The sequence below is a fragment of the Macaca nemestrina genome, chromosome 6 (genome assembly GCF_043159975.1).
Source record: "Macaca nemestrina isolate mMacNem1 chromosome 6, mMacNem.hap1, whole genome shotgun sequence".
Classification (NCBI taxonomy): Eukaryota; Metazoa; Chordata; class Mammalia; order Primates; family Cercopithecidae; genus Macaca; species Macaca nemestrina.
Window position 1 is genome coordinate 45,585,040 of NC_092130.1, and position 24,106 is coordinate 45,609,145.

At 41.4% G+C, this 24,106-nt stretch overlaps 1 protein-coding gene across 1 annotated transcript in view; it reads right to left on the reverse strand.

Moving 5' to 3' along the window:
- The window catches only part of LOC105467133 (DEAD-box helicase 46), a 74,468-nt gene that overhangs the window by 2,281 nt on the left and 48,081 nt on the right, over positions 1–24,106 (reverse strand). The window contains exons 16-21 of the mRNA XM_011716549.3: positions 17,952–18,145; positions 13,947–14,084; positions 13,459–13,608; positions 8,387–8,560; positions 7,263–7,481; positions 5,735–5,879 (exon numbers count right to left, since the gene is read on the reverse strand). Of these exons, the coding sequence (XP_011714851.1) occupies positions 5,735–5,879; positions 7,263–7,481; positions 8,387–8,560; positions 13,459–13,608; positions 13,947–14,084; positions 17,952–18,145 (1,020 nt within the window). The remainder of the gene's footprint in view (positions 1–5,734; positions 5,880–7,262; positions 7,482–8,386; positions 8,561–13,458; positions 13,609–13,946; positions 14,085–17,951; positions 18,146–24,106) is intronic.

Below are 24,106 nucleotides of genomic sequence, written 5' to 3' on the forward strand. Positions count from 1 at the left end.
TGTGTTAAGAGTTCCTAGTATGGTAACTAAAAAGAGTGGAATAAAAAGACTATTAGCGATTTGTCCAGAAGATAGTAAGAGAAGGCTACAGGGAAATATAACTTCCTTGGTTTATTCATTTAGCAAGTATTTATTAGACATTTATTATTTACACTGAAGTCTGCAAATGTTTCAGAAGGGTGACGTACGAACAAAATCTTTAAAATGAAAGGAGGACTAGCCATTTGGAGGGAGGAAAGATACCAGGAAGAGTATTTTGCAAGGAGAATTACATATGTAGTGGTACAGAGTTAAGACAAGCATGCTTAATTACTGAAGAGTAAGAGAAGTGTAGCCTGGTTGGAAAATGTGTGAAAGAACACGGCAAGATAGCTGACTAGATGAGGCAGGCTGCAGACATTCATTCACAGTTATTAATTTCACAAAAATTAAGCACTTGCCTCTCACATACTGTGAGAGATTTAATATATAAAGAACAAATTCATGCTCTTTAAAAGCGTACAGATTAGTAAAACAAACTTGTAAAGACATTACAACAGGATGAATAGGAAGTAGTTTACTAAATTCACTTTTAAATACCATTTTTAGGAAGCTTTTCCTGACTCTTCGAGGCAGTTAAGTGTTTTCTTCTTTAGTGTTCTCACAATATTGTATTTATACCATCACAAGAGCACATTTTTGAGGTAGAATGGACAAGATATTTTTTCTGATGGGATGTGAACAGTGGAAAAGAGAAACAAGATATTAAGAGCTGGCTGGCAAGTGAAAAAAGGTAGAAGTAATAAAAGAATATATTGATTCCAGGAGGAAAAACAGGTGTTTTTTGGATAGTGATACTGGGTGAAATTTAATTCTAAAATTGCTGTAGTTGAGGTGCTCATTGGACATCCAGTTGAAAATATAAATGAGGTCAATGGAAATATGGACTAGAAGTTTAGAAGTGGCAGAGATCAGAGAGCCATCAAGGGTAGGCTGGGTAGAATCTGGAGCCAATAGACAATGCCAGTGAGTAGGAAAGTACAGATAGGCACCACATTGCACGCTGAGAAGAGAAAAAGAGCTTAATCAAAGAAAACTAAAGACTGAAATGTCTAAGAACAAAAGGAGCACTGGGTCTGCAATGTAGAGAGCTATATTTTTATCATTTTGTATATTAAAAAAAAAAACACAAATGAGGGAAAGATTTATAATAAATTAGAAAATGTCCCCCCGTATTAGAAATAAGTAACTTTTCTGTCCCGAGAGAGAGACAGAGACAGAGACAGAAAGAGAGGCAGAAACAGTTTCACGACAGGAAGGAAAGAATCAAGGCTATGGCTATGAAGTCATAGCAACATATCTAATTTAAATCCTCTACCTCCACTAGCCACGAACCACAACATTATAAAACTATGTGGGGAAGGTGAGTGCCAGAAGGGAAAAGAAACGGAAGAATCAAGACGCAAGTCAGACTGAAAATTACAACAAAAAATGAAATTTAGGAGGAAAATGCATTGCTTGGTACGAGTTGGTGGGAAGTTTGTTGATACTTTTGTGCAACTTTAAAAAGAAGGAAAATGACACTCTCACCTAGATTTAACTGGTAAATTAATTTTCCTACTTTTGTCAGAGCCCAAGAATTTCGACCACTTTAAATTCTGACTTATGTAACTTCTTGTAATAGGTTACATATGTTTATAAGCAGCCATGAAAAAAAGGGCATTTCCTTTCATTGGTCCTAAAACAACTCTGGCTGCTTTTAAGGGATTCTCCACTAGTAAAAAGAGAGAGTCATGGAATAGGCTATATAAATTATACAGGCTGACTAGGCATGTAAGTCCTTTCTGTTCTCCTTCCCTTTGCCTGGTGGGATGCCTGGAGCTGCTGACCCAAACAGAGCCTCCAAGGAGCCAGCCAGGCAGTGGGGTCCCTCCAATTACAGAACTAGAAACAGATGACACTAGGCTCCTTCCACAGTAGCAACATCTATTTTCATCCTGTTAAGTGTTTAGTTGAGTTTGGAGTTTCAAAAAGTAAATGATCCTTTAAAAAATCTAATTACCGGCCGGGCGCGGTGGCTCAAGCCTGTAATCCCAGCACTTTGGGAGGCCGAGACGGGTGGATCACGAGGTCAGGAGATCGAGACCATCCTGGCTAACACGGTGAAACCCCGTCTCTACTTAAAAAATACAAAAAAATTAGCCGGGCGAGGTGGCGGGCGCCTGTAGTCCCAGCTACTCGGGAGGCTGAGGCAGGAGAATGGCGGGAACCCGGGAGGCGGAGCTTGCAGTGAGCCGAGATCGCGCCACTGCACTCCAGCCCGGGCGACAGAGCGAGACTCCGTCTCAAAAAAAAAAAAAACAAAAACAAAAACAAAAACAAAAAAAAAAAAAAAAAAAATCTAATTACCTCTGAAAATTCTAAAAGCTTTAGATCATTTAAATTGCCAAACCCTAGCTCTTATTCAGTATCATTATATTTCTTTTTTTTTTTTTGGAGATGCAGTTTCGCTGTTTTTGCCCAGGCTGAAGTGCAGTGGCGCCATCTCAGCTCACTGCAACCTCTGCCTTCCGGTTTCAAGCAATTCTCTTGCCTCAGCCTCACGAGTAGCTGGGATACAGGCTCCCGCCACCATGCCTGGCTGATTTTTGTATTTAGTAGAGACAGGGTTTCACTATGTTGGCCAGGCTGGTCTCAAACTCTTGACCTTGTGATCCACCCACTTCGGCCTCCCAAACTGCTGAGATTATAGGCGTGAGCCACCGTGCCCAGCCATTATCATTATATTTCTAGATTATTCTTAAGATTTGCTTTCAACAAAGTTGCCTTTTTACTGGGGAGACCTGCTTAGATTATTATAAAAATTAGATGTTATTTCCTGAGTGTAAATTGACGGTGGAGACAAATGACCAGAACCATTCTGGATGAAAGGAAAACTACATCAGAGCTGTGGAATCAGTGAATATCTCACTTCACATCACTTGGTAGTAAAGATGTGTTCTGATAAAGTTACACATAAGCTGAAGTTTGATATATCAACTATACCATACCAAGCAAACATTGCATTTAAATTAATAAATGAATTACGAAAAGAATCCTTTTTCAAAGCAAATAATCGTGTCTCTCATTTGCCTCTTTATAAGACAAGCAGTTAAAATACTGGCCGGGCACAGTGGCTCACGCCTGTAATCCCAGCGCTTTGGGAGGCCAAGACAGGTGGATCACGAGGTCAGGAGATCGAGACCATCCTGGCTAACATGGTGAAACCCCGTCTCTACTAAAAAATACAAAAAATCAGCCAGGCGTGGTGGCGGGCGCCTGTAGTCCCAGCTACTCAGGAGGCTGAGGCAGGAGAATGGCGTGAACCCAGGAAGCGGAGCTTGCAATGATCCAAAACTGTGCCACTGTACTCCAGCCTGGGCGACAGAGTGAGACTCCATCTCAAAAAAAAAACCAGACAAACCCAGAAACAAGAGTAAATCAAAATGGCACACAAGAAAATATTGCTCTGACACGGTGGGGCGCAGTGGCTCACACCTGTAATCCCGGCACTTTGGGAGGCCAAGGCAGGTGGATCACCTGAGGTCAGGAGTTTGAGATCAGCCTGACCAACAGGGTGAAACCTCATCTCTACTAAAAAAACCAAAAACTAGCTGGGCATGGTGGGGAGTGCCTGTAATCCTAGCTACTCAGGAGGCTGAGGTACGAGAATTACTTGAACCCGGGAGGTGGGAGTTGCAGTGAGTCTAGATTGTGCCACTGTACTCCAGCCTACACAACAGAGTGAGATTTTGTCTCGGAAAGGAAAGGAAAGGAAAGGAGAAAGGAAAGGAAAGAAGAGGAAAGGAGAGGAGAGGAGAAAAGAGAGGAGAAAGGAAAGGAGAGGAGAGGAAAGGAGAGGGGAAAGGAAAGGAGAGGAGAGGAAAGGAGAGGGGAAAGGAAAGGAGAAAGGAAAGGAAAAGATTAACACAGAAAAGGCAGTAACTGAGATCTTTTATAATGCAGGCATTTACAGCTAAAAATTTCTCTCTAAGCACTGCTTTCACTGAATCCTGTAAGTTTCACTGAAGACTGAACTGTATAATGGTTAAAATGGACAAACTTTTGCTATATGAATTTTACCTTAATGTAAGTCCTAAATAGCAAAACACTGCTACGGATTTTAAAAATAATTCCAAATGGAGACAGTACAATCAAAAAGTAAGAGGTCCAGCCTGGCCAACATGGTGAAACCCCATCTCTACCCAAAAATACAAAAATTAGCCAGGTGTGGTAGCACATGCCTGTGGTTCCAGCTACCCGGGAGGCTGAGGCATGAGAATCGCGTGAACCCTGGAGGCGGAGGTTGTAATAAGCCAAGATCGTGCCACTGCACTCCAGCCTGGGCGATAGAGCGCTGAACCCTATACTGACAACAATGCTATGGTGTCAAGGAAATGAAGCCAGAACAGATGGTTCTATTATCTAACAGTTTAGTTCTGTCTTGCTTCCATTACATATGATGCCAGAAAACAAAAAGAAAAACCACTTAAAATGTCAGTAACAAAGATGTTCAGATTAAACATAAATAAAGTAGGCAGGGCACGGTGGCTCATGCCTGTAATCCCAGCACTTTGGGAGACCAAGGCGGGTGGACCATGAGGTCAGGAGTTCGAGACCAGCCAGGCCAGCATGGTGAAACCCCGTCTCTACTAAAAATACAAAAATGAGCCTGGCGTGGTGGCGCATGCCTATAATCCCAGCTACTCGGGAGGCTGAGGCAGAAGAACCGCTTAAACCCAGGAGGCGGGGGTTGCAGTGAACCAAGATTATGCCACTGCACTCCAGCTCTGGGCAACAGAGCAAGACTCCGTTTTGGCGGAAAAAACAAAACAAAACAAAAATCAAAAACATATAGTGACAGGGTGTCCTACTATGCAGCGGAGTAACACATCAGAAAAAATAAAATAGGCTGGGCACAATGGCTCATGACTGTAATCCTAGCATTTTGGGAGGCTGAGCGGGGGCGGGTCCCTTGAGCTCAGGAGTTCGAGACCAGCCTGGGCAACATAACACAACCCCTTCTCTACAAAAAAGACAAAAAAATAAGCCAGGTGTGGTGACACGTTACTGTAGTCCCAGCTACTTAGGGGTGCTGAGGTGGGAGGATCACTTGAGCCCAGAAGGTTGAGGCTACAGTGGGCTGAGACTGTGCCACCGCGCTCCAGCCTGGGTGACAAAATAAGACCGTCTCAAAATAAATAAAGATGGAAATTGCCTCTGGAATGAATTCATTAATGAATGTATGAAATAAAGTTAAAAACCAAACCTGGTTGCTGTTAGATAATGTATTTGTCTACTTGTTATTTTGTTAAAGGTATAAACTTTCATGGGCATAACTTCACAGGCAATATTTGCCTAGATAAACATTCATTAAGTGGACTAATACATTTGATTTACTTCCCAACCTAAACTTAGGCCAGAATATTCCACTTACCAGAAGCATAAACAGGTCAGTCCTTAAAATATAAGTTTTGTTTTATTTTTCAAATTTGACTAAATTGCCAAAACTGAGTCTCACAAACAGATCATTGACCTTTGCATGTGTACTGAAATTCTTCTAAATAAAGACCTCAAATGTCATGAGATTTTTTTTTTTCAGAGGTGTTCCTTACTTCCAGTTCTCTCTAGAATTTACCTCGCATGCTCTTTGTGTTTATTACATCTACATTAACCTTGATCTAAATTCAAGATTGAAACAACCAACAATACATACTTTCAATAGCCAAGTAAATCTTCCGCTCGCCTTCCTTGGGTTCTTTACCAGGAGGGAAGTATGTTCCTCTGATTGTAATTGCGGCTTCAGAGTATTCACTGATCCTCTGCAGAGCTTCCTTAGAGGTAACTTTCCACCTAGCAGTCTAAAAGAAAAGGTAAGGAAAAGAAAAACCACTTCACAACAGGACAAAAAAATTCAGGAGTGCTGACAATGACTAGGCTGGCTGGTATCATATTATGGTCAGTATTTTTTTTTGAGACAGAGTTTCGGTCTTGTTGCCTGGGCTGGAGTGCAATGGCGCAATCTCAGCTCACTGCAACCTCTGCCTCCCGGGTTCAAGCGATTTTCCGCCTCAGCCTCCCGAGTAGCTGGGATTACATGCATGCACCACCACATCAGGTTAATTTTTGTATTTTTAGTAGAGATGGCATTTCTCCATGTTGGTCAGGCTGGTCTCGAACTCCCAACCTCAGGTGATCCGCCCACCTTAGCCTCCCAAAGCGCTGAGATTCCTAGGTGAGAGCCACCATGCCCTGCCCTATGGTCAATACTGAGATCACTATTGGCCGGGCGTGGTGGCTCACGCCTGTAATTCCAGCACTTTGGGAGGTTAAGATGGCGGATCACCTGAGGTCAGGAGTTCGAGACCAGGCTGACCAACATGGAGAAACTCCATCTCTACTAAAAATACAAAAATTACTCAGGCGTGGTGGTGCATGCCTGTAATCCCGGCACTTTGGGAGGCCGAGGTGGGCAGATGACCTAAGGTCAGGAGTTTGAGACCAGCCTGATGAACAGGGTGAAACCCCGTCTCTATTAAAAATACAAAAATTAGCTGGGCATGGTGGCGCATGCCTGTAATCCCAGCTACTCGGGAGGCTGAGGGAGGAGAATCGCTTGAACCCGGAGGCAGAGGTTGTGGTGAGTCAAGATCGCACCACTGTACTCCAGCCTAGGCAGTAAGAGCAAAACTCCGTCTCAAAAAAAAAAAAAAACAAAGATTATTAATACATACCTGCATCATAAGTTCATTTAGAGCCTAATGTACCTTGAACATATTCATAAAAATCAAATTTCTATTGTTATATCCTTCGTTTAGGTAAAAAGTGAAAGAGCTACTAAAATGTTCATGGGTTTTAAAGATGAGATTTTTCCTCCTAAAGAAGAGTTTCGCCGGGCGTGGTGGCTCAAGCCCGTAATCTCAGCACTTTGGGAGGCCGAGACGGGCGGATCACGAGGTCAGGAGATCGAGACCATCCTGGCTAACCCGGTGAAACCCCGTCTCTACTAAAAAATACAAAAAACTAGCCGGGCAAGGTGGCAGGCACCTGTAGTCCCAGCTACTCGGGAGGCTGAGGCAGGAGAATGGCGTGAACCCGGGAGGCGGAGCTTGCAGTGAGCTGAGATCCGGCAATCGCACTCCAGCCTGGGTGAAAGAGTGAGACTCCATCTCAAAAAAAAAAAAAAAAAAAAAAGAGTTTCTATTCTACTTCACAATAAAAAAAGGTTTAAACCTGTTACTTGCCTGTGGGAAGTCATTGATCTCTAATTCTTCTTCATATCTCTTAAAAGATTCATTCTGTCCACCATCCTGTCTCTCTTCTTCTTGTTTCTCTAAAGGCACATAATTGAGCTTGGCATTGATCTTTTCGGCAAGTTGTTCTGCAATGGTTTTTGCTGAAACAGTGGGAGCCAGAATGGTGCCACCTCTAAGAATTGCATTGGTGGCCTGTTGCATCACATCCTATAGTTAAAGAAGACTTAGTTAAATCTCAAATGAGGGCAGAGACAAGAGTAGGGACCCCACCACAAATTATTCTCTGAAAAGCTACTAACTTTGTATGCAAGTTTAATAAATAAACACCTTTCTAAGGCATAGTCTCATTGATATGTGTGATTTAGCAATATATATTTATAATATAGTTTAAAGTATCTCCCTGTGGATAAGAAAACTGGAGAACATTCAACTCTCTATTAAATATTCTACTAGATTATAGAGATGTAGTTGATAATTAGCTAACTCTTGATGTCAGACACAGTAAATATTTCCAAAATCATCTGCATACTCTAACTCCTAGGAGTTCCCTTCGAATTTGAATGTTTGTACTACTACCATCACTGAGCTCCTTCATCTCTATGACCCAACCCAACATTACAAACATTATAGCTAATGACAGTCTCAAAAGCTTCAAAATAACAAATAAGCTTCCAAGAAAAAGATAACATGTGAAATATTTAAAAATCACGTTTCTCCATTGTTTAAGCCCATATTAATTTGTCATGTAACTGGGTGTTTGTATATCCAGGGAGTTGTGTGCCCAATAACCTAACCAACAAAAGCAGATAAAGAAAGAAAAAGAGAATTATTAATACGTCTTTAAGATTTTGTTAAGACCCATCAGAATACTACTCTATAAAACTACCTATGGCTAACAGAAATTCTAGAATTGGCATAAAGTCCTCAGTTAATAGCACTAGAGAAATCATCCAAATGCAATTATCAAAAAGCTCTGTATTGAGAATGTTAAATTCTCACAAACTCAATGTCTAGGACAATTTGTTTACTTGTGCTCAACATAATTCCTGAAAAGTAAAATCAAAGAACTTCTTAAAAGTATTGACTGAGACTTGGAACAAATTACTTAATACCTGAGACTCGATGCCCAAATTCTTCTGGGCATTGATTCTGAGAGCCAATCTCTTAGCAATTTCTAATTTCTCAGCATTTCCTGCAGTTGGAGCAGGAACACTTGATGTTCCAGGAGCAGCCATATCCTTTACTCTCTTCTTTGAATTAAACATGCTTTCAATTTGCTCATCAATCTAGATCAAAAGGAAAAAAAGGACTAGTAAAAAACTGAACTAGAAATACCAAATTAAGTTATTCTACAGAAATAAATAAGGAATGTTTCCACCAAAAGGCTGGAATCAGATAGTTGTATTTATACAAATCCCACCACACAGATCAGTGGGATAATATACCACCTATTTGTTAAAAGTCACGTTTCATTTTCGTCTATGGTGGGGAGAAAAATAGAAAACAGAGAAACAACACTGCATGAACCACGTCATCAGACTCCTAAGAGGATCAGAAACTTCATCCTTGTTCAATAGATGAGGAAACATGTGCTGTCAAGACAGAACAGCCAATACGATGCAGCTGACTTGCCCCAGGGCTCAGGCCTTGAGACCAAATTATACTGCAATGAAAGAGGCTGGAAAAAGGGCTATAACTCAAGGTCAGTGGCCAACTAAAAATATAGTCAATAATTCTCAGGGGGAGTGGTATAACATGTTCCTAAGGCAAAGCTCTCAAAACTCTTCCCAACCCATAAAATCCAACTGGATTTGCCTTAAAAACTGGCTAACTGAACCAGAAAAGGCTTATTCCCTTATCCCTTTGAATCAAGAAAGCAAAGAAATGCAGGTTGTTTCCCCATCAAGGCAAGTGCCATGATGAAAGCTTTGCTTTAACAGGAATCACGTGAGCCCTACTGCTATGTGCATTTCTTTTTTTTTTTTTTTTTTGAGACGGAGTCTCACTCTGTCACCCAGGCTGGAGTGTAGTGGCGTGATCTCAGCTCACTGCAAGCTCCCCCTCCCGGGTTCATGCCATTCTCTCGCCTCAGCCTCCAGAGTAGCCAGGACTACAGGCGCCCGCCACCACGCCCAGCGAATTTTTTGAATTTTTAGTAGAGACGGAAACCATGTTGGCCAGGATGGTCTCGATCTCCTGACCCCGTGATCTGCCCGCCTCAGCCTCTCAAAGTGCTGGGATTACAGGCGTGAGCCACCGCTCCTGGCCTGCTATGTGCATTTCTTTTTAAAAATGTCTTTTGCCCAACAATGACTACTGACATCACTGACTACAGAAATACAAGCCCCTTCAAAAATTTACATTAGATTAATAAAGCTGTATCTTCTAGATCTCAAATGCACAGAAAAGCTTATTTAGGGCTTAAAAATCAACTGGTTAATTTATAACGCTCTTTTACTGAAATAAAAACAGTGCATTTAGCTTTTGTATTTTTTTGAGACAGGGTTGCCTCTAACTCCCAGGCTCAAAGGCTCCTCACACCTCGGCCTCCCAAGTAGCTAGGACCACAGCGTGCACTATCATGTCCAGCTAATTTTTAAACAACTTTTTATAGAGACAGGGTCTCACTATGTTGTCTAGGAGGGTCTTGAACTCCTGGACTCAAGCTATCCTCCCATCTTGGCCTTCCAAAGTGTTGGGATTACAGGCTAGGAGCCACCACACCCAGCCTTAGATTCTTCTTAAAACATTTATTGGGCCGGGCGCGGTGGCTCAAGCCTGTAATCCCAGCACTTTGGGAGGCCGAGACGGGCGGATCACGAGGTCAGGAGATCAAGACCATCCTGGCTAACACGGTGAAACCCCGTCTCTACTAAAAAAAAAATACAAAAAACTAGCCGGGCGAGGTGGCAGGCGCCTGTAGTCCCAGCTACTCGGGAGGCTGAGGCAGGAGAATGGCGTAAACCCGGGAGGCGGAGCTTGCAGTGAGCTGAGATCCGGCCACTATGCTCCAGCCTGGGGGACAGAGCGAGACTCCATCTCAAAAAAAATAAATAAATAAATAAATAAATAAATAAATAAAACATTTATTACCTATTAAAGGGTTTTAGTTATGGCCAGGCATAATGGCTCATATCTATAATCCCAGCATTTTGGGAGTCCAAGGCAGGAGGATTACTCGAGCCCAGGAGTTCAAGACCAGCCTGGGCAACATGGCGAAACCTTGTCTCTACAAAAATATAAAAGTTAACCAGGCATGGTGGCACATACCTGTAGTCCTAGATATTCAGAAGGCTAAGGTGGAGAATCACCTGAGCCCAGGAGGTCGAGGCTACAGTGAGCCAAGATCACACCACTGTACTCCAGCCTGGTTGACAGAGTGAGATCCTGTCTCATAAAAACAAAACAAAACAAAACCCCCAAAAAACACCAGCAGGGGGTTAGTTATCAACTAGTTTTAAAACTCAACATTTACCTGAGTAAAACTGTTTTAAATTAAATAGCATTCATGGTATTACAATCTGAACAAATTCATAAAATCAGGAATGGAGGAAGTATACAATGCTAGCTGGTAACGCTAACCTTACTGTTGATTTTATTCATGTTAAGTACTGTTTACATTTTTCATAAAATTATATGTTATTTTAACACCCAAAGAAACAATCACCATATGTTATCATGAGATTTTAAAAAACAGTTAAAAATACTGCAGTTTTCCCTTATACACATGGGATACATTCCAAGAACCTCAGTAGATGCCTAAAAACACAGATAGTACCGCACTGACATACATTGTTTTTTTCCTATACATACATACCTATGATAAAGTTTAATTTATAAATTAGGTACAGTAAGAGATTAACAATAAAATAGGACAATTATAACAATATACTATAATAAAAGTTATATGAATGTAGTCTCAAAACACTGTAATAGTTTCAGACTGTGGTTAACCTACAGCAACTAAAACCACAGATAAAACTACCATAATGTCAAAAAGTGACAGGTGTTTTTAAAACATGGCTACAAATTATTTAATAGTCTTTTTTCCTGAGTGTGGGCTGGACTTAATGACTTCCTTCTAATACAATAAAGTAGGCTGGGCATGGTGGTTCATGTTTGTAATACCACCACTTTGGGAGGCTGAGGCAGGAGGATCACTTGAGCCCAGGAATTTGAGACCAGCCTAGGCAATATAATGAGACCTCAACTCTAAAATACATTTTAAAATATATATTAACAGGGCATGGTGGTGCACCTATAGTACCAGCTACTCAGGAGGTTGAGGTGGGAAGATTGCTAGAGCCCGGGAGTCAGAGGCTGCAGTGAGCTGAGTTCGCACCACTTACACTCCAGCCTGGGCAACAGAGTCAGACTCTGTCTCCAAAACAAAACAAACAAGAGAAAAACAAACTCCACAAAGAATAAAGTGGAAGTGACTGTATAATTTCAGAGACTAGTCATAAAAAGCACTAAAAAGCTTTCTCTTTGCTCTCTCTCTTGGATCACTCACTGTGGGGAAAGCCATCTGCCACGTGCGTAAGGACAGGCAAAGTGGTGAAAAACTGTGAGGCATCCTATCAACATCAAAGTGAATGAGCCATCTTGGAAACAGATCATCCAGCAACAGTCAAGCCTGCAGATGACTGCAATCCCATGAGCGCCTAAGCCAGAACTACCTGACTAAACTGCTCCTGATTTCCTGACCCGCAGGAACTATGTGATAATAAATGTTTATTGCTTTAACCTGTTAAGTTTTGATTTGTTACATGGTCACAGATAAATTAAAAAAATGAAATTTGGCCAGGTGAATCCCAAGACTTTGGAAGGCCAAGGCGGGCGGATCACGAAGTCAAAAGATCAAGATTATCCTGGCCAACATGATGACATCCCATCTTTGGTAAAAATACAAAAAAAAATAAGCCAGGCATGGGGCGCATGCCTGTCATCCCAGTTACTCGGGAGTCTGAGGCAGGAAAATTGCTTGAACCCGGGAGGTGGAGGTTGCAGTGAGCCGAGATTGAGCCACTGCACTCCAGCCTGGTGACAGAGTGAGACTCTGTCTTAAAAAAAAAAAAAAAAAAAAGACTTTATTGGCCAGGCACAGTGGCTCACACCTATAATCCCAGCACTATGGGAGGCCAAGGTGGGTGGACCACCTGAGGTCAGGGGTTTGAGACCAGCCTGGACAACACAGTGAAACCCCATCTCCACTAAAAATACAAAAATCAGCTCAGTGTGGTGGCGGGTGCCTGTAATCCCAGCTACCCAGGAGACTGAAACAGGAGAATCACTTGAACCCAGGAGGCAGAAGTTGCAATGAACTGAGACTGTGCCACTGCAGTCCAGCCTGGGTGACAGAGCAAGACACACCGGGCTAATTTTTTGAACTAGTATGGTATCCTAGAAAGAAATGGCTTAAGGTTAATAGGACACCTGGGTTCTGGTCCTGACTGTAACTCCCACTGTGGTCCTGGACCTAACATCTTGTCTTGGAGTCCATTTCCTAATGACAAGATCAGATTGAATTCCTGATTTCCAACATTGTTTTCTGAACTTAAATTTATTTAACATGATATGTCCAAAAGTGTTCTGTGATCAGATATGTTGGGGAACTTCTGGGTTTAACAAAGTTAAACAAGATTCCTTAAAGACTTTTCACATCCATGGCTGGGTGAGGTGGCACACACCTGTAATCCCAGCACTTTGGGAGGCCGAGGAGGGCGGACCGCTTGAGGTCAGGAGTCTGAGACCACCCTGGCCAAGAAGGTGAAACCCTGTCTCTACTAAAACTACAAAAATTAGCCAGGCGTGATGGTGGACGCCTGTAATCCCAGCTACTCAGGAGGCTGAAGCAGGAGAACTGCTTGAACCTGGGAGGCGGAGGTTACAGTGAGTGGAGATCACACCACTGTACTCCAGCCTGGGCAACAGAGCGAAACTCTATCTCAAAAAAAAAAAAAAAAAAAAGACTTCCACATCCTTTGAAGTGCTAATGAGTGGTCTATATATTGAGAGGAGGGGTATTGGTATGCACTAGGCAGATTTTTCCAAAACTATTCTGGAACCATCCTCTTGTAAAGAAGATTTCCAATGATTGTCTATCTTGATAAGCATATGGCAAGACCTCCAGTACAAAAGAAATAACTGCTTCAGTTAAGAATGAGAGAACAACAGTACTTACATCAACTGCAGCATCCTCATCATCTGAATCTTGCAGACCAAGAGCTGCTTTTTGTAACTTCTTCCTCTCATTAGCCAAAGCTTGTTCTGTTTCATCAAACTTGAATCCCTTACCAGAGAACCCACTACTCTTTTTAATTATTTTCCCCTCCTTTCAAAGAAAGAAAACAAAGTTAATCTCATAGTAATAACTTTAATGTTTAGGAATTCATACTAATTAAATATTTTTCAAGGTGGTGTATGTCAATGTAATAAAAACAGTTCATCCAGCATGTAAGATAAACTAAGAGCTCTACATAGACACCACAAAATACTAAGTTCAAGAAAAAGATAGGATTTTAGCTTTCATTTTTCCCTCTCTGAAGAGAAATAAAAATAGTACTATCAAAATTTCCAAGTATTAAGTAAAAAAGATTTCCAAGAATTAAATAATCAAGGTTTAGTCACATTAATGATTTCTAAAAGAGTGACATGGGTTAAAAAACTCACAGCTTTCTGTTGATCTTTGAAATCACTCCACAGTTTCTCTAAATCAGGAGGTACTGCGGTCCCTGACAATTCAAGAGCTTTAATTATGTCACCAGCATAGCGAGCTTGATCTTCTGTGATAAAAGTATAAGCATAACCCTAATGAATGATGAAAAAGTGCAATTATTAGACACTAACAAGATGTATCCTACTTACATCACAAGATAAAATCTGATCCACTTAATAAAACCTCGAGATTGACAACATTACTGAAGAATTTTAAAAGTCACAAAAGAGTCTTACTAAATTACTCAATGGTTCAAAGTGAAATATCCAAGTTTAATTTTTATTTATTTATTTTTTATTTTTTGAGATGGAGTCTCGCTCTGTTGCCCAGGCTGGAGTGCAGTGGTGCAGTTTCAGCTCACTGCAACCTCTGCCTCCCGGGTTCAAGCTATTCTCCTGCCTCAGCCTTCCGAGTAGCTGGGATTATAGGCGCCTGCCACTATGCCCAGATAATTTTTTGTACTTTTATTAGAGACGGGGTATCACCATGTCGGCCAGGCTGGTCTCAGGTGATCCACCCGCCTCGGCCTCCCAAAGTGTTGGAATTACAGGCACAAGCCATCATGCCCAGCCCAAGTTTTTTTTTTGTTTTTTTTTTTTGAGACGGAGTCTCAGGCTGTTGCCCAGGCTGGAGTGCAGTGGCGCGATCTCGGCTCACTGCAAGCTCCGCCTCCCGGGTTCCCGCCATTCTCCTGCCTCAGCCTCCTGAGTAGCTGGGACTACAGGCGCCCGCCACCGCGCCCGGCTAATTTTTTGTATTTTTAGTAGAGACGGGGTTTCACTGTGGTCTCGATCTCCTGACCTTGTGATCCGCCCGCCTCGGCCTCCCAAAGTGCTGGGATTACAGGCTTGAGCCACCGCGCCCGGCGCCCAGCCCAAGTTTAATATTTTAAAATAACACAAGCAAACTAGAAAATTTCTAATTTCTTTATACAGAGGTAGAAATATATGCAATTGGCTGGACACAGTGGCTCACGCCTGTAATCCCAGCACTTTGGGAGGCCAAAGGGGGTGGATCATTTGAGGTCAGAAGTTCAAGACCAGCCTGACCAACATGGTGAAACCCCGTCTCTACTAAAAACAAAAAAAAATTGCCGGGCGCGGTGGCTCAAGCCTGCAATCCCAGCACTTTGGGAGGCCGAGACGGGCGGATCACGAGGTCAGGAGATCAAGACCATCCTGGCTAACACGGTGAAACCCCGTCTCTACTAAAAATACAAAAAACTAGCCGGCAAACTGGCAGGTGCCTGTAGTCCCAGCTACTCGGGAGGCTGAGGCAGGAGAATGGCGTGAACCTGGGAGGCAGAGCTTGCAGTGAGCTGAGATCCGGCCACTATGCTCCAGCCTGGGCGACAGAGCGAGACTCCGTCTCAAAAAAAAAAAATTGAGCCAAGTGTGGTGGTGCACGCCTGTAATCCCAGCTGCTTGGGAGGCTGACGCAGGAGAATCGCTTGACCCTGGGAGGCAGAGGTTGCAGTGAGCTGAGATGGCACCAATGCACTCCAGCCTGGGTGACAAGAGTGAAACTCCATCTTAAGAAAAAAAAAAAAAGAAGAAAAGAAAAAGAAACATGTAATTGGCCGGGCGCGGTGGCTCAAGCCTGTAATCCCAGCACTTTGGGAGGCCGAGATGGGCGGATCACGAGGTCAGGAGATCGAGAGACGATCCCGGCTAACACGGTGAAACCCCGTCTCTACTAAAAAATACAAAAAAATAGCCGGGCGAGGTGGCGGGCGCCTGTAGTCCCAGCTACTCGGGAGGCTGAGGCAGGAGAATGGCGTAAACCCGGGAGGCGGAGCTTGCAGTGAGCTGAGATCCGGCCACTGCACTCCAGCCTGGGTGACAGAGCAAGACTCCGTCTCAAAAAAAAAAAAAAAAAAAAAAAAGAAACATGTAATTTTACACAAATGCACAATTGTGTGGTCATACCTATTGATTTTGTTTTTCCTTTTTTTTTTTTTTTTGAGATGGAGTCTCGCTAGAGTTTGCTATCTTCACAAAACAATATGACCTTGCTGGGCGCAATGGCTCACACGTGCAATCCTAGCACTTGGGGAGGCAGAGGTGGAAAGACAGCTTGAGCCTAGGAGTTTGAGGCCAGCCTGGGCAAAAACGGCAAGACCTTATCTCCACAAAAATGTAAAAAACAAAACAAAACAAAAAAATCTGACCCAAACAGTCAACTGCTACAATTTTTTTTTTTTGAGACACAGTTTTGCTCTTGTTGCCCAGGCTGGAGTGCAATGGCACAATCTCAGCTCATCGCAACCTCTGCCTCCCGGGTTCAAGCTATTCTCCTGCCTCAGCCTCCCGAGTAGCTGGGATTACAGGCATATGCCACCACGCCCAGCTAATTTTGTTTTTTTTTTTTTTTTTTTTTTTTTTTTGGTAGAGACAGGGTTTCTCCATGTTGGTCAGGCTGCTCTCAAACTCCCGACCTCAGGTGAGCCACCCGCTTTGGCCTCCCAAAGTGCTGGGATTACAGGCGTGAGCCACCGTGCCCAGCCAACTGTTATGAATTTTAAAACATGGTTTAAGATTTTAATTCAGAAATGTCTAAATAGCCACCGCCTTTGACCCATGGTCTGCTTTTGTACTGCTACAGGGCCACAAGTATTTACAGTTTTATAGGGTTATGAACATACACACAATAACACACATGTACATAGAGAAGGAGAGAGAAAGAATATGCAACAGAGCCCAAATAGGTTATAATTTTTAATACATGGCCCCTTACAAAAAAATATTCTTGACTCCTCCCAATAGGTTAAAAGAATAAATGCCATCACTACTTATTAAATGTGTATAAGCAGGTGAGCTAAATTCTATTTGCATGAATTTTTCTCATCTATAAAATAGAGTAGTATCATCTACCTCAAAGCAAAGTTTTAAGGATAAAATGACATTATATATGTAAAACACTTAAACAGTTCTAAGGATAAAATGACATTATATATGTAAGGATAAAATGACATTATATATGTAAAACACTTAAAATGACATTATATATGGCAGATAATACGTCATCCATTAATGTAAGCTATGACATACAAATATTATTTATTGCTTTATTATGCAATGTACAGGGTTAGAAAATTAAATATATCATAATCAATGTCTCCAACAACAGAATAGTCTGCTGCCTCTAGAAGGAATGAGTTAGACCTATACAGTTTCTAGAATACAGGTGAGTCAAAAAAGCAAGTAATATATATTCGTATGAATGACAGGGAGGTAAAGAGGGGAGTAGGAGAAATTGGTAGGTGTGGAGAGGGGTATATTTTATGATCCCATGTTTTTTTAAAAATGTTCCTGAAGTATAAACATTTATGTGTCTGTGTATACAGATGGTCCCTGACTTACAATGATTCAATTTATAATTTTTCAACTTTACCATGATGCAAAAGTGATATGCATTCAGTAGAAATTGTACTTTGAGTACCTATACAACCATTGTTTTTCACTTCTAGTATTTAGTAAATTACATGAGATATTCAAAACTTTATTATAAAATAGGCTTTGTATTAGATGATTATGCCCAAGTATAGGCTAATATAAGTGTTCTGAGCATGCTGAAGGTAGGCTAGACTACTATGATGTTTAGTAGGTCAGGTATATTAAATGCATTTTCAACTTATGATGGGTTTATCGGGACATTGTAACCCCATCATAAATCAAGGAACATCTGTATACAAATTTCTAGGCATGAGGGGAAAAACTAAAAGGGGAGACAAACTGTTAACAGGATCCGCCTATAAAGAGCAGCTAGGTATCTGATAATCTGAACAATACTTAGACCTGTACATGTATATAAATTATTAACATCAACCACTCTTCACACTATGTGGATTAAAGATTTTCAAAACGTCTCCATAACTCCTATTATCTACTCCTTGAAATACTAAAGAAACACTTGTATTTTAATATAATGAAGATCAACTATAAAAAACTTATTTTTACCTTGTTGCCTGCTCTTCCAGTCCGCCCTGCTCTGTGTACATAATCCTCATAATGGTTGGGGCAGCTATAATTTACTACAAGAATCAGATGTTTCACATCTAGACCTCGGGCAGCAACAGAGGTAGCCACAAGAAGTTTGCAGGTCCCATTCTTAAAGTCATTTATGATGCTATCTCTGTCATATTGATCAATGCCTGCAAGTAAATTAAAGAGCTGTAAAACATGTTCAAATTAAATATTCCGTCTCTTCTGACCAAGAATCTAAACTCAGAGTGAAGAACAAATTGACACATCCAACTCCTAAAATACAGAAAATAAAACACTAAGAAAATTTAACGGCAAGATTAAAGGTTATTGCTATTAACTCATGTATGAATATTTCAACACTGGTCTTGTATTGCCCTCTTTCTTCTACATAAGGTTTATATTTGCAAAGGCCCAATATCAGAAATTGACTTAAACCTGTTTGGGAGCCAAAGAGAGAAAAGGCAGAAACATTCAGCCTATATCGATAAGAGTTAGATATTTCTCCTTTTCCTGTAGGTTATTTAGAGCCCTGTTACCCAGTTTTGTCCAAGGACCAGAGCAGCATCACCTGGGAGCTTGTTAGAAATGCAGAATCTAGGCCAGGTGTGGTGGTTTATGCCTGTAATCCCAGCACTTTGAGAAGCCAAGGCGGGCGGATCATGAGGTCAGGAGCTCGAGACCAGCCTGGACAACATGGTGAAACCCCGTCTCTACTAAAAACACACACACAAATAAAAGCCGGGCGTGGTGGCACACGCCTGTAATCCCAGCTACTCGGGAGGCTGAGGTTGCCATGAGCCAAGATCATGCCACTGCACTCCAGCCTGGGCGACAGAGAAAGACTCTGTCTCAGAGGAAAAAAAAAAAAAAAAAAAAGGAAATGCAGAATCTAGGGTTATACTCCAAACTACTAAATCAAAATCTGCATTTTAAAAAATCCTTGCGTGATTATCATACGCAAATTAAAGTTTGAGGAATACTGGTTTAAAAGTACCCAAATGGGTCTCTCTTAAATAAGTGATCCAGTGACAAAGCAGAGTATAAAATACTGTAAGTTCTATTACAACATGCCCAAGCCACAAAATATTTTATGATGAGGTTCCCAGGAAACTCTGGTAATAGAGAAGGGAATAAGATAAACTCTCAAAACTTAAAACTCATGCTTTCAATGGAAGATTTCACAGAAAATCTGGGTTTAACATACAAACTGCTTAGCATGTAAATAATTACCAATATTAAGTCCTAGTACTATCTAAAATTTTAAAGGTACTCTTCAAGGATTGATTTAAAGGAAGTATTTGAATCACTGTCAAAGAAATTGGAATCTAACACTTCACCAAAAAAATCGCCTAAGAAAATTTGATGAAATCAGTATCAGCATAAATTTAAGTTTATAATTTAAAAATACCAAAACTTTTACTTTAGCCTAAGGTATCCTGACTACTAACATAATCACACAAAATTGATTCCTTGGAATTGAGTATAATATGCTAACTGAAGCAGCATATGGGATGTCAACCCAAAAACCATGAACCCCCTTCCTTTTTAAAATAACCACAATTTTGTTCACATACTAACCCAACACATGATCAGGTATACATCAAATGGGAGATGGGCCTAATCCCAGTCTCCAAGAGTTAATATACTTGTTGTACACCAGCCCTTTTCGAACTTTCTGTTTTCAGGATGCCTTTTTTTTTTTTTTTTTTTTTTAAGACGGAGTTTTACTCTTGTTGCCCAGGCTGGAGTGCAATAGCGTGATCTCGGCTCACTGCAACCTCCGCCTCCCAGGTTCAAGTGATTCTCCTGCCTCAGCCTCCCCACTAGCTGGGACTACAGGCGACTGTCACCATGCCTGGCTAATTTTTGTATTTTTAGCAGAGACAGGGTTTCACCATGTTGGCCAGGCTGGTCTTGAACTCCTGACCTCGGGTGATCCGCCCACCTTCCAAAGTGCTGAAATTATAGGCGTGAGCCACCACGCCCGGCCTTTAGGATGTCTTTACACTCTTAAAATCAGTAAGGACCCACACCCAAAGAGCTTTAGTTTAGGTCTTGTCTATCAATACTTAATGTATTAGAAATTAGAACAGAGAGGATGGGGGCGAGGCTCACACCTATAATCCCAGCACTTTGGGAGGCCAAGGCAGGAGGATCACCTGAGGTCAGGAGCTTGAGACCAGCCTGGTCAACATGGTGAAACCCCGTAACACAAAAAAATTAACCAGGCTTGGTGGCAGCCACCTGCAATCCCAGCTACTTGGAAGGCTGAGGCAGGAGAATTGCTTGAACCTGGGAGGTGGAGGTTGCAGTGAGCCAAGATCATGCCACTGCACTCCAGCCTGCGCAACAAGAGTGAACCTCTGTCTCAAAAAAAAGAAAGAAAGAAAGAAAGAAAGAAAGAAAGAAAGAAAGAAAGAAAGAAAGAAAAGAAAAGAAAAGAAAAGAAAAGAAAAGAAAAGAAAAGAAAAGAAAAGAAAAGAAAAGAAAAGAAAAGAAAAGAAAAGAAAAGAAAAGAAAAGAAAAGAAAAGAAAAGAAAAGAAAAGAAAAGAAAAGAAAAGAAAAGAAAAGAAAAGAAAAGAAAAGAAAAGAAAAGAAAAGAAAAGAAAAGAAAAGAAAAGAAAAGAAAAGAAAAGAAAAGAAAAGAAAAGAAAAGAAAAGAAAAGAAAAGAAGGAAGGAAGGAAGGAAGGAAGGAAGGAAGGAAGGAAGGAAGGAAGGAAGGAAGGAAGGAAAGAAAGAAAAAAAGGAAAAGAAATCAGAACTGAGGAAATTTTTAAATACTGGATTTGTTTAAAGATACAGTTCCTCGGCTGGACGCGGTGGCTCACGCCTGTAATCCCAGCATTTTGAGAGGCTGAGGCAGGCGGATTACAAGGTCAGGATTTCAAGACCAGCCTAATCAATATGGTGAAACTCCGTCTCTACTAAAAACACAAAAATTAGCCAGGTGTGGTGGAGGGCGCCTGTAGACCCAGTGACTCGGGAGGCGAGGCAGGAGAATAGCTTGAACCCGGGAGGCGGACGTTGTAGTGAGCCGAGATCGTGCCTCTGCACTACAGCTTGGGCGACAGAATGAGACTCCATCTCAAAAAATAATAACAACAATAAAAAAAGGCAGTTCCTCTTCCAGGGGCGTGGTCTAGAGGCACTCAGAATGGTCAAGCATTTGACATACTGCCTGTCATAGGCTTTCTACGATACAGCCTTTAACAAAACTAGGCTGTCTGGAATCCCTGTATTTAAAGTTGGGAAAGCACCAAAATCTGCAGGTGGCTTGTGCCCAGGCAGACTTCAAGGGGTTTGTGTTGTGAGATCTAACATTGTTACATGAATGCCCAAAACAAAAAAAAAACATGTCAGCAGAGCCAATGGTGGTTCCATGTGTGTTAAATGTGATCATGACAGGATTAAGCATACTTTCCTTATCAAGGAACAGAAAATCATGAAAGTGTTGAAGGCACAAGCACAGAGTCAGAAAGCTAAATTTAAAAAATGACTTTTGAATAAAAATGAAAAGACTAGAAAAAACATAGCAATGACATGTTAAAATAAAAAGCACATTTTTGTGAAAAATAACTTTTCCAGAACAATAAAATAATTACATTAAGACAAAGGGGCCAGCCTGGGCAACATGCCAAGCCCCTTCTCTACAAAAAATTAGCTTGGTGTGGTGGCACGTGCTTGTAGTACCAGCTCCTCGGGAGGCTGAGGTAGAAGGATCACCTGAGCAAAGGGAGGTCCAGGCTGTAGTAAGCTGTGATTGTGCCTCTGCACTCCACCTTGGGCAACAGAGTAAAACCCTGTCTCAAAAAAAAAAGACAAATGGCACTGATTTACATTTTTGCCAATCTTTTTCAGGTCAGGCTTAATAGAAGATAACTGGAATGTCATATCTTCTATATTCAATCTGTCACAATATACCATGCCATTCAACCTGTAGCAAACCCTGCACACTAGAGAGAATGAGAGTGAAAAAGGCAAATAACATCATTGGATTATTAAGAAAATACATATAGTCTTATAAACCTCCTGACATCCCAGGGACTCTCAGAGGTCCTAGGATAATATTTTTTCTTACATTCGGCCAGGCGCAGTGGCTCATGCCTGTAATTCCAGGGCTTTGGCAGGCCAAAGTGGGCAGATCACCCTGGGCAACATAGCAAAAACCCATCTTTACAAAAAATACAAAAATAGACTAGGCATGGTGGCTCATGCCTGTAGTCTCAGCTATTCAAGAAGCTGAGGTGGGAGGACAGCTTGAGCCCTGGAGGTCGAGGATGCAGTGAGCTGTGATCACACCCCTGCACTCCAGCCTGGGAGACAGAGCAAGACATTAAGAAACTGTCTCAAAAAACAAAAAAAAAAGAAGAAGAATCATTTGTCATTTTCTTTGTCTATGAATGAGGCTTAAGCATATGATACGACAGAATTCTGGCCAAAAAGATAAAAGTAGTATTAAAGACAAGTATTATGGGAAACAACTTCCTTAATATAAAAACACACATTTACAACAATATAGGAGAAACTCTTACTGGACCAATCCCTCCGGCAGGTAACAACTATGAACTCTGGGCAAAATAAAGAGCAACTACATAAAGACACTAGAGAGTGACTAACAGCAGCAGAAATGGGAAAGAAGTTGACACTTGGAAGAAAGTATTGCACTAGCAAAGTGTAGAGGATTGTATTTATTTACTTATTTATTTCAAACTCTTTGCTCAGAGGCAGGCCCAGCACAGACCAAGCGAGGAAGTAAAAACTTGAACAGAAACTCACAGTCTTATAAGAGAAACCACCAGAAAGTGTTCAAAACAAACTCAGGACTAGGAAACAGAGGAAATAAATCCTGAAAAGAATGGAGCAGAAAGCCACAACTGTGCATACATATGCTGCCCAAATATCTGGCTGACCCCTAAGCTACAGATTTGTGAGGCAAAAATCTAAGCAGTTGGGATGAAAAAAAAAAAAAAAATTAAGAGATTTCAGGTCTAGGCTCGGTGGCTCAGGCCTGTAATCCCAGCACTTTGGGAGGCCAAGGCTGGTGGATCACCTGAGGTCAGGAGTTCCAGACCAGCCTGGCCAACATAGAGAAACCCTGTCTCTACTAAAAACACAAAAATTAGCTGGGCGTGGTGGCACGCACCTGTAGTCCCAGCTACTTGGGAGACTGAGGCAGGAAAATTGCCTGAACCTGGGAGATGGAGGTCCAGTGAGCCGAGATCACGCCACTGCACACCAGCCTGGGAGACAGAGCGAGACTCTGTCTAAAAAATAATAATAAAATTAAAAAGTAAGAGATTTCAGATGCTGCCCATTAAAGGAAGACAGAGTTTGGATGCTGGGTTCTGCCAAGTTAACGCTCTATTTGGAAACCACAAAAAACAAAAACAAAACACCACTTGTGGGAGACATCAGAGAAGTGAGAATTTAGAATCTCTACAGTGGATCATTCAAAGTCCAGTATACAAACAGAAATTACTAGACATACAAAGAAAGACAAAACCATAAAACAAAAATCAAGAGAAAAGACCATCAATAGAGACTGACATCAATATGATCCAGATGTTATAATTAACAAAGATTTCAAAGCACATATAATTATGATCAAGACTTTTTAAAAATGCTTACAAGGAATGCCTAAAAAATCTAATCAGACAAACAAGAAAATGTAAAAGAGAACACACTTGTAATTTTAGAACTAAAAAAAATACAATAACTGAATTCAAAAATTCACTGGATGGGCTTAACAGAAGATAGGAGATGACCCAAAAAAAATCCAAAAAACAAATAAATAAATAAATAAAATAAAATAAAGTTGACAACAAGGTAAAAGAAATTATCAGGGCCGGACACGGTGGCTCACGCCTGTAATCCCAGCACTTTGGGAGGCCGAGGTGGGTGGATCACCTGATGTCAGGAGTTCGAGACCAGCCTGACCAACATGATGAAACCCTGTCTCTACTAAAAATACAAAGTGAGCTGGGCGTGGTAGCATATGCCTGTAATCCCAGCTACTCAGGAGGCTGAGGCACAAGAATCGCTTGAACCCAGGAGGCAGAGGTTGCAGTGAGCCGAGACAGTGCCATTGCACTTTAGTCTGGGCAACAAGAACAAAACTCTATCTCA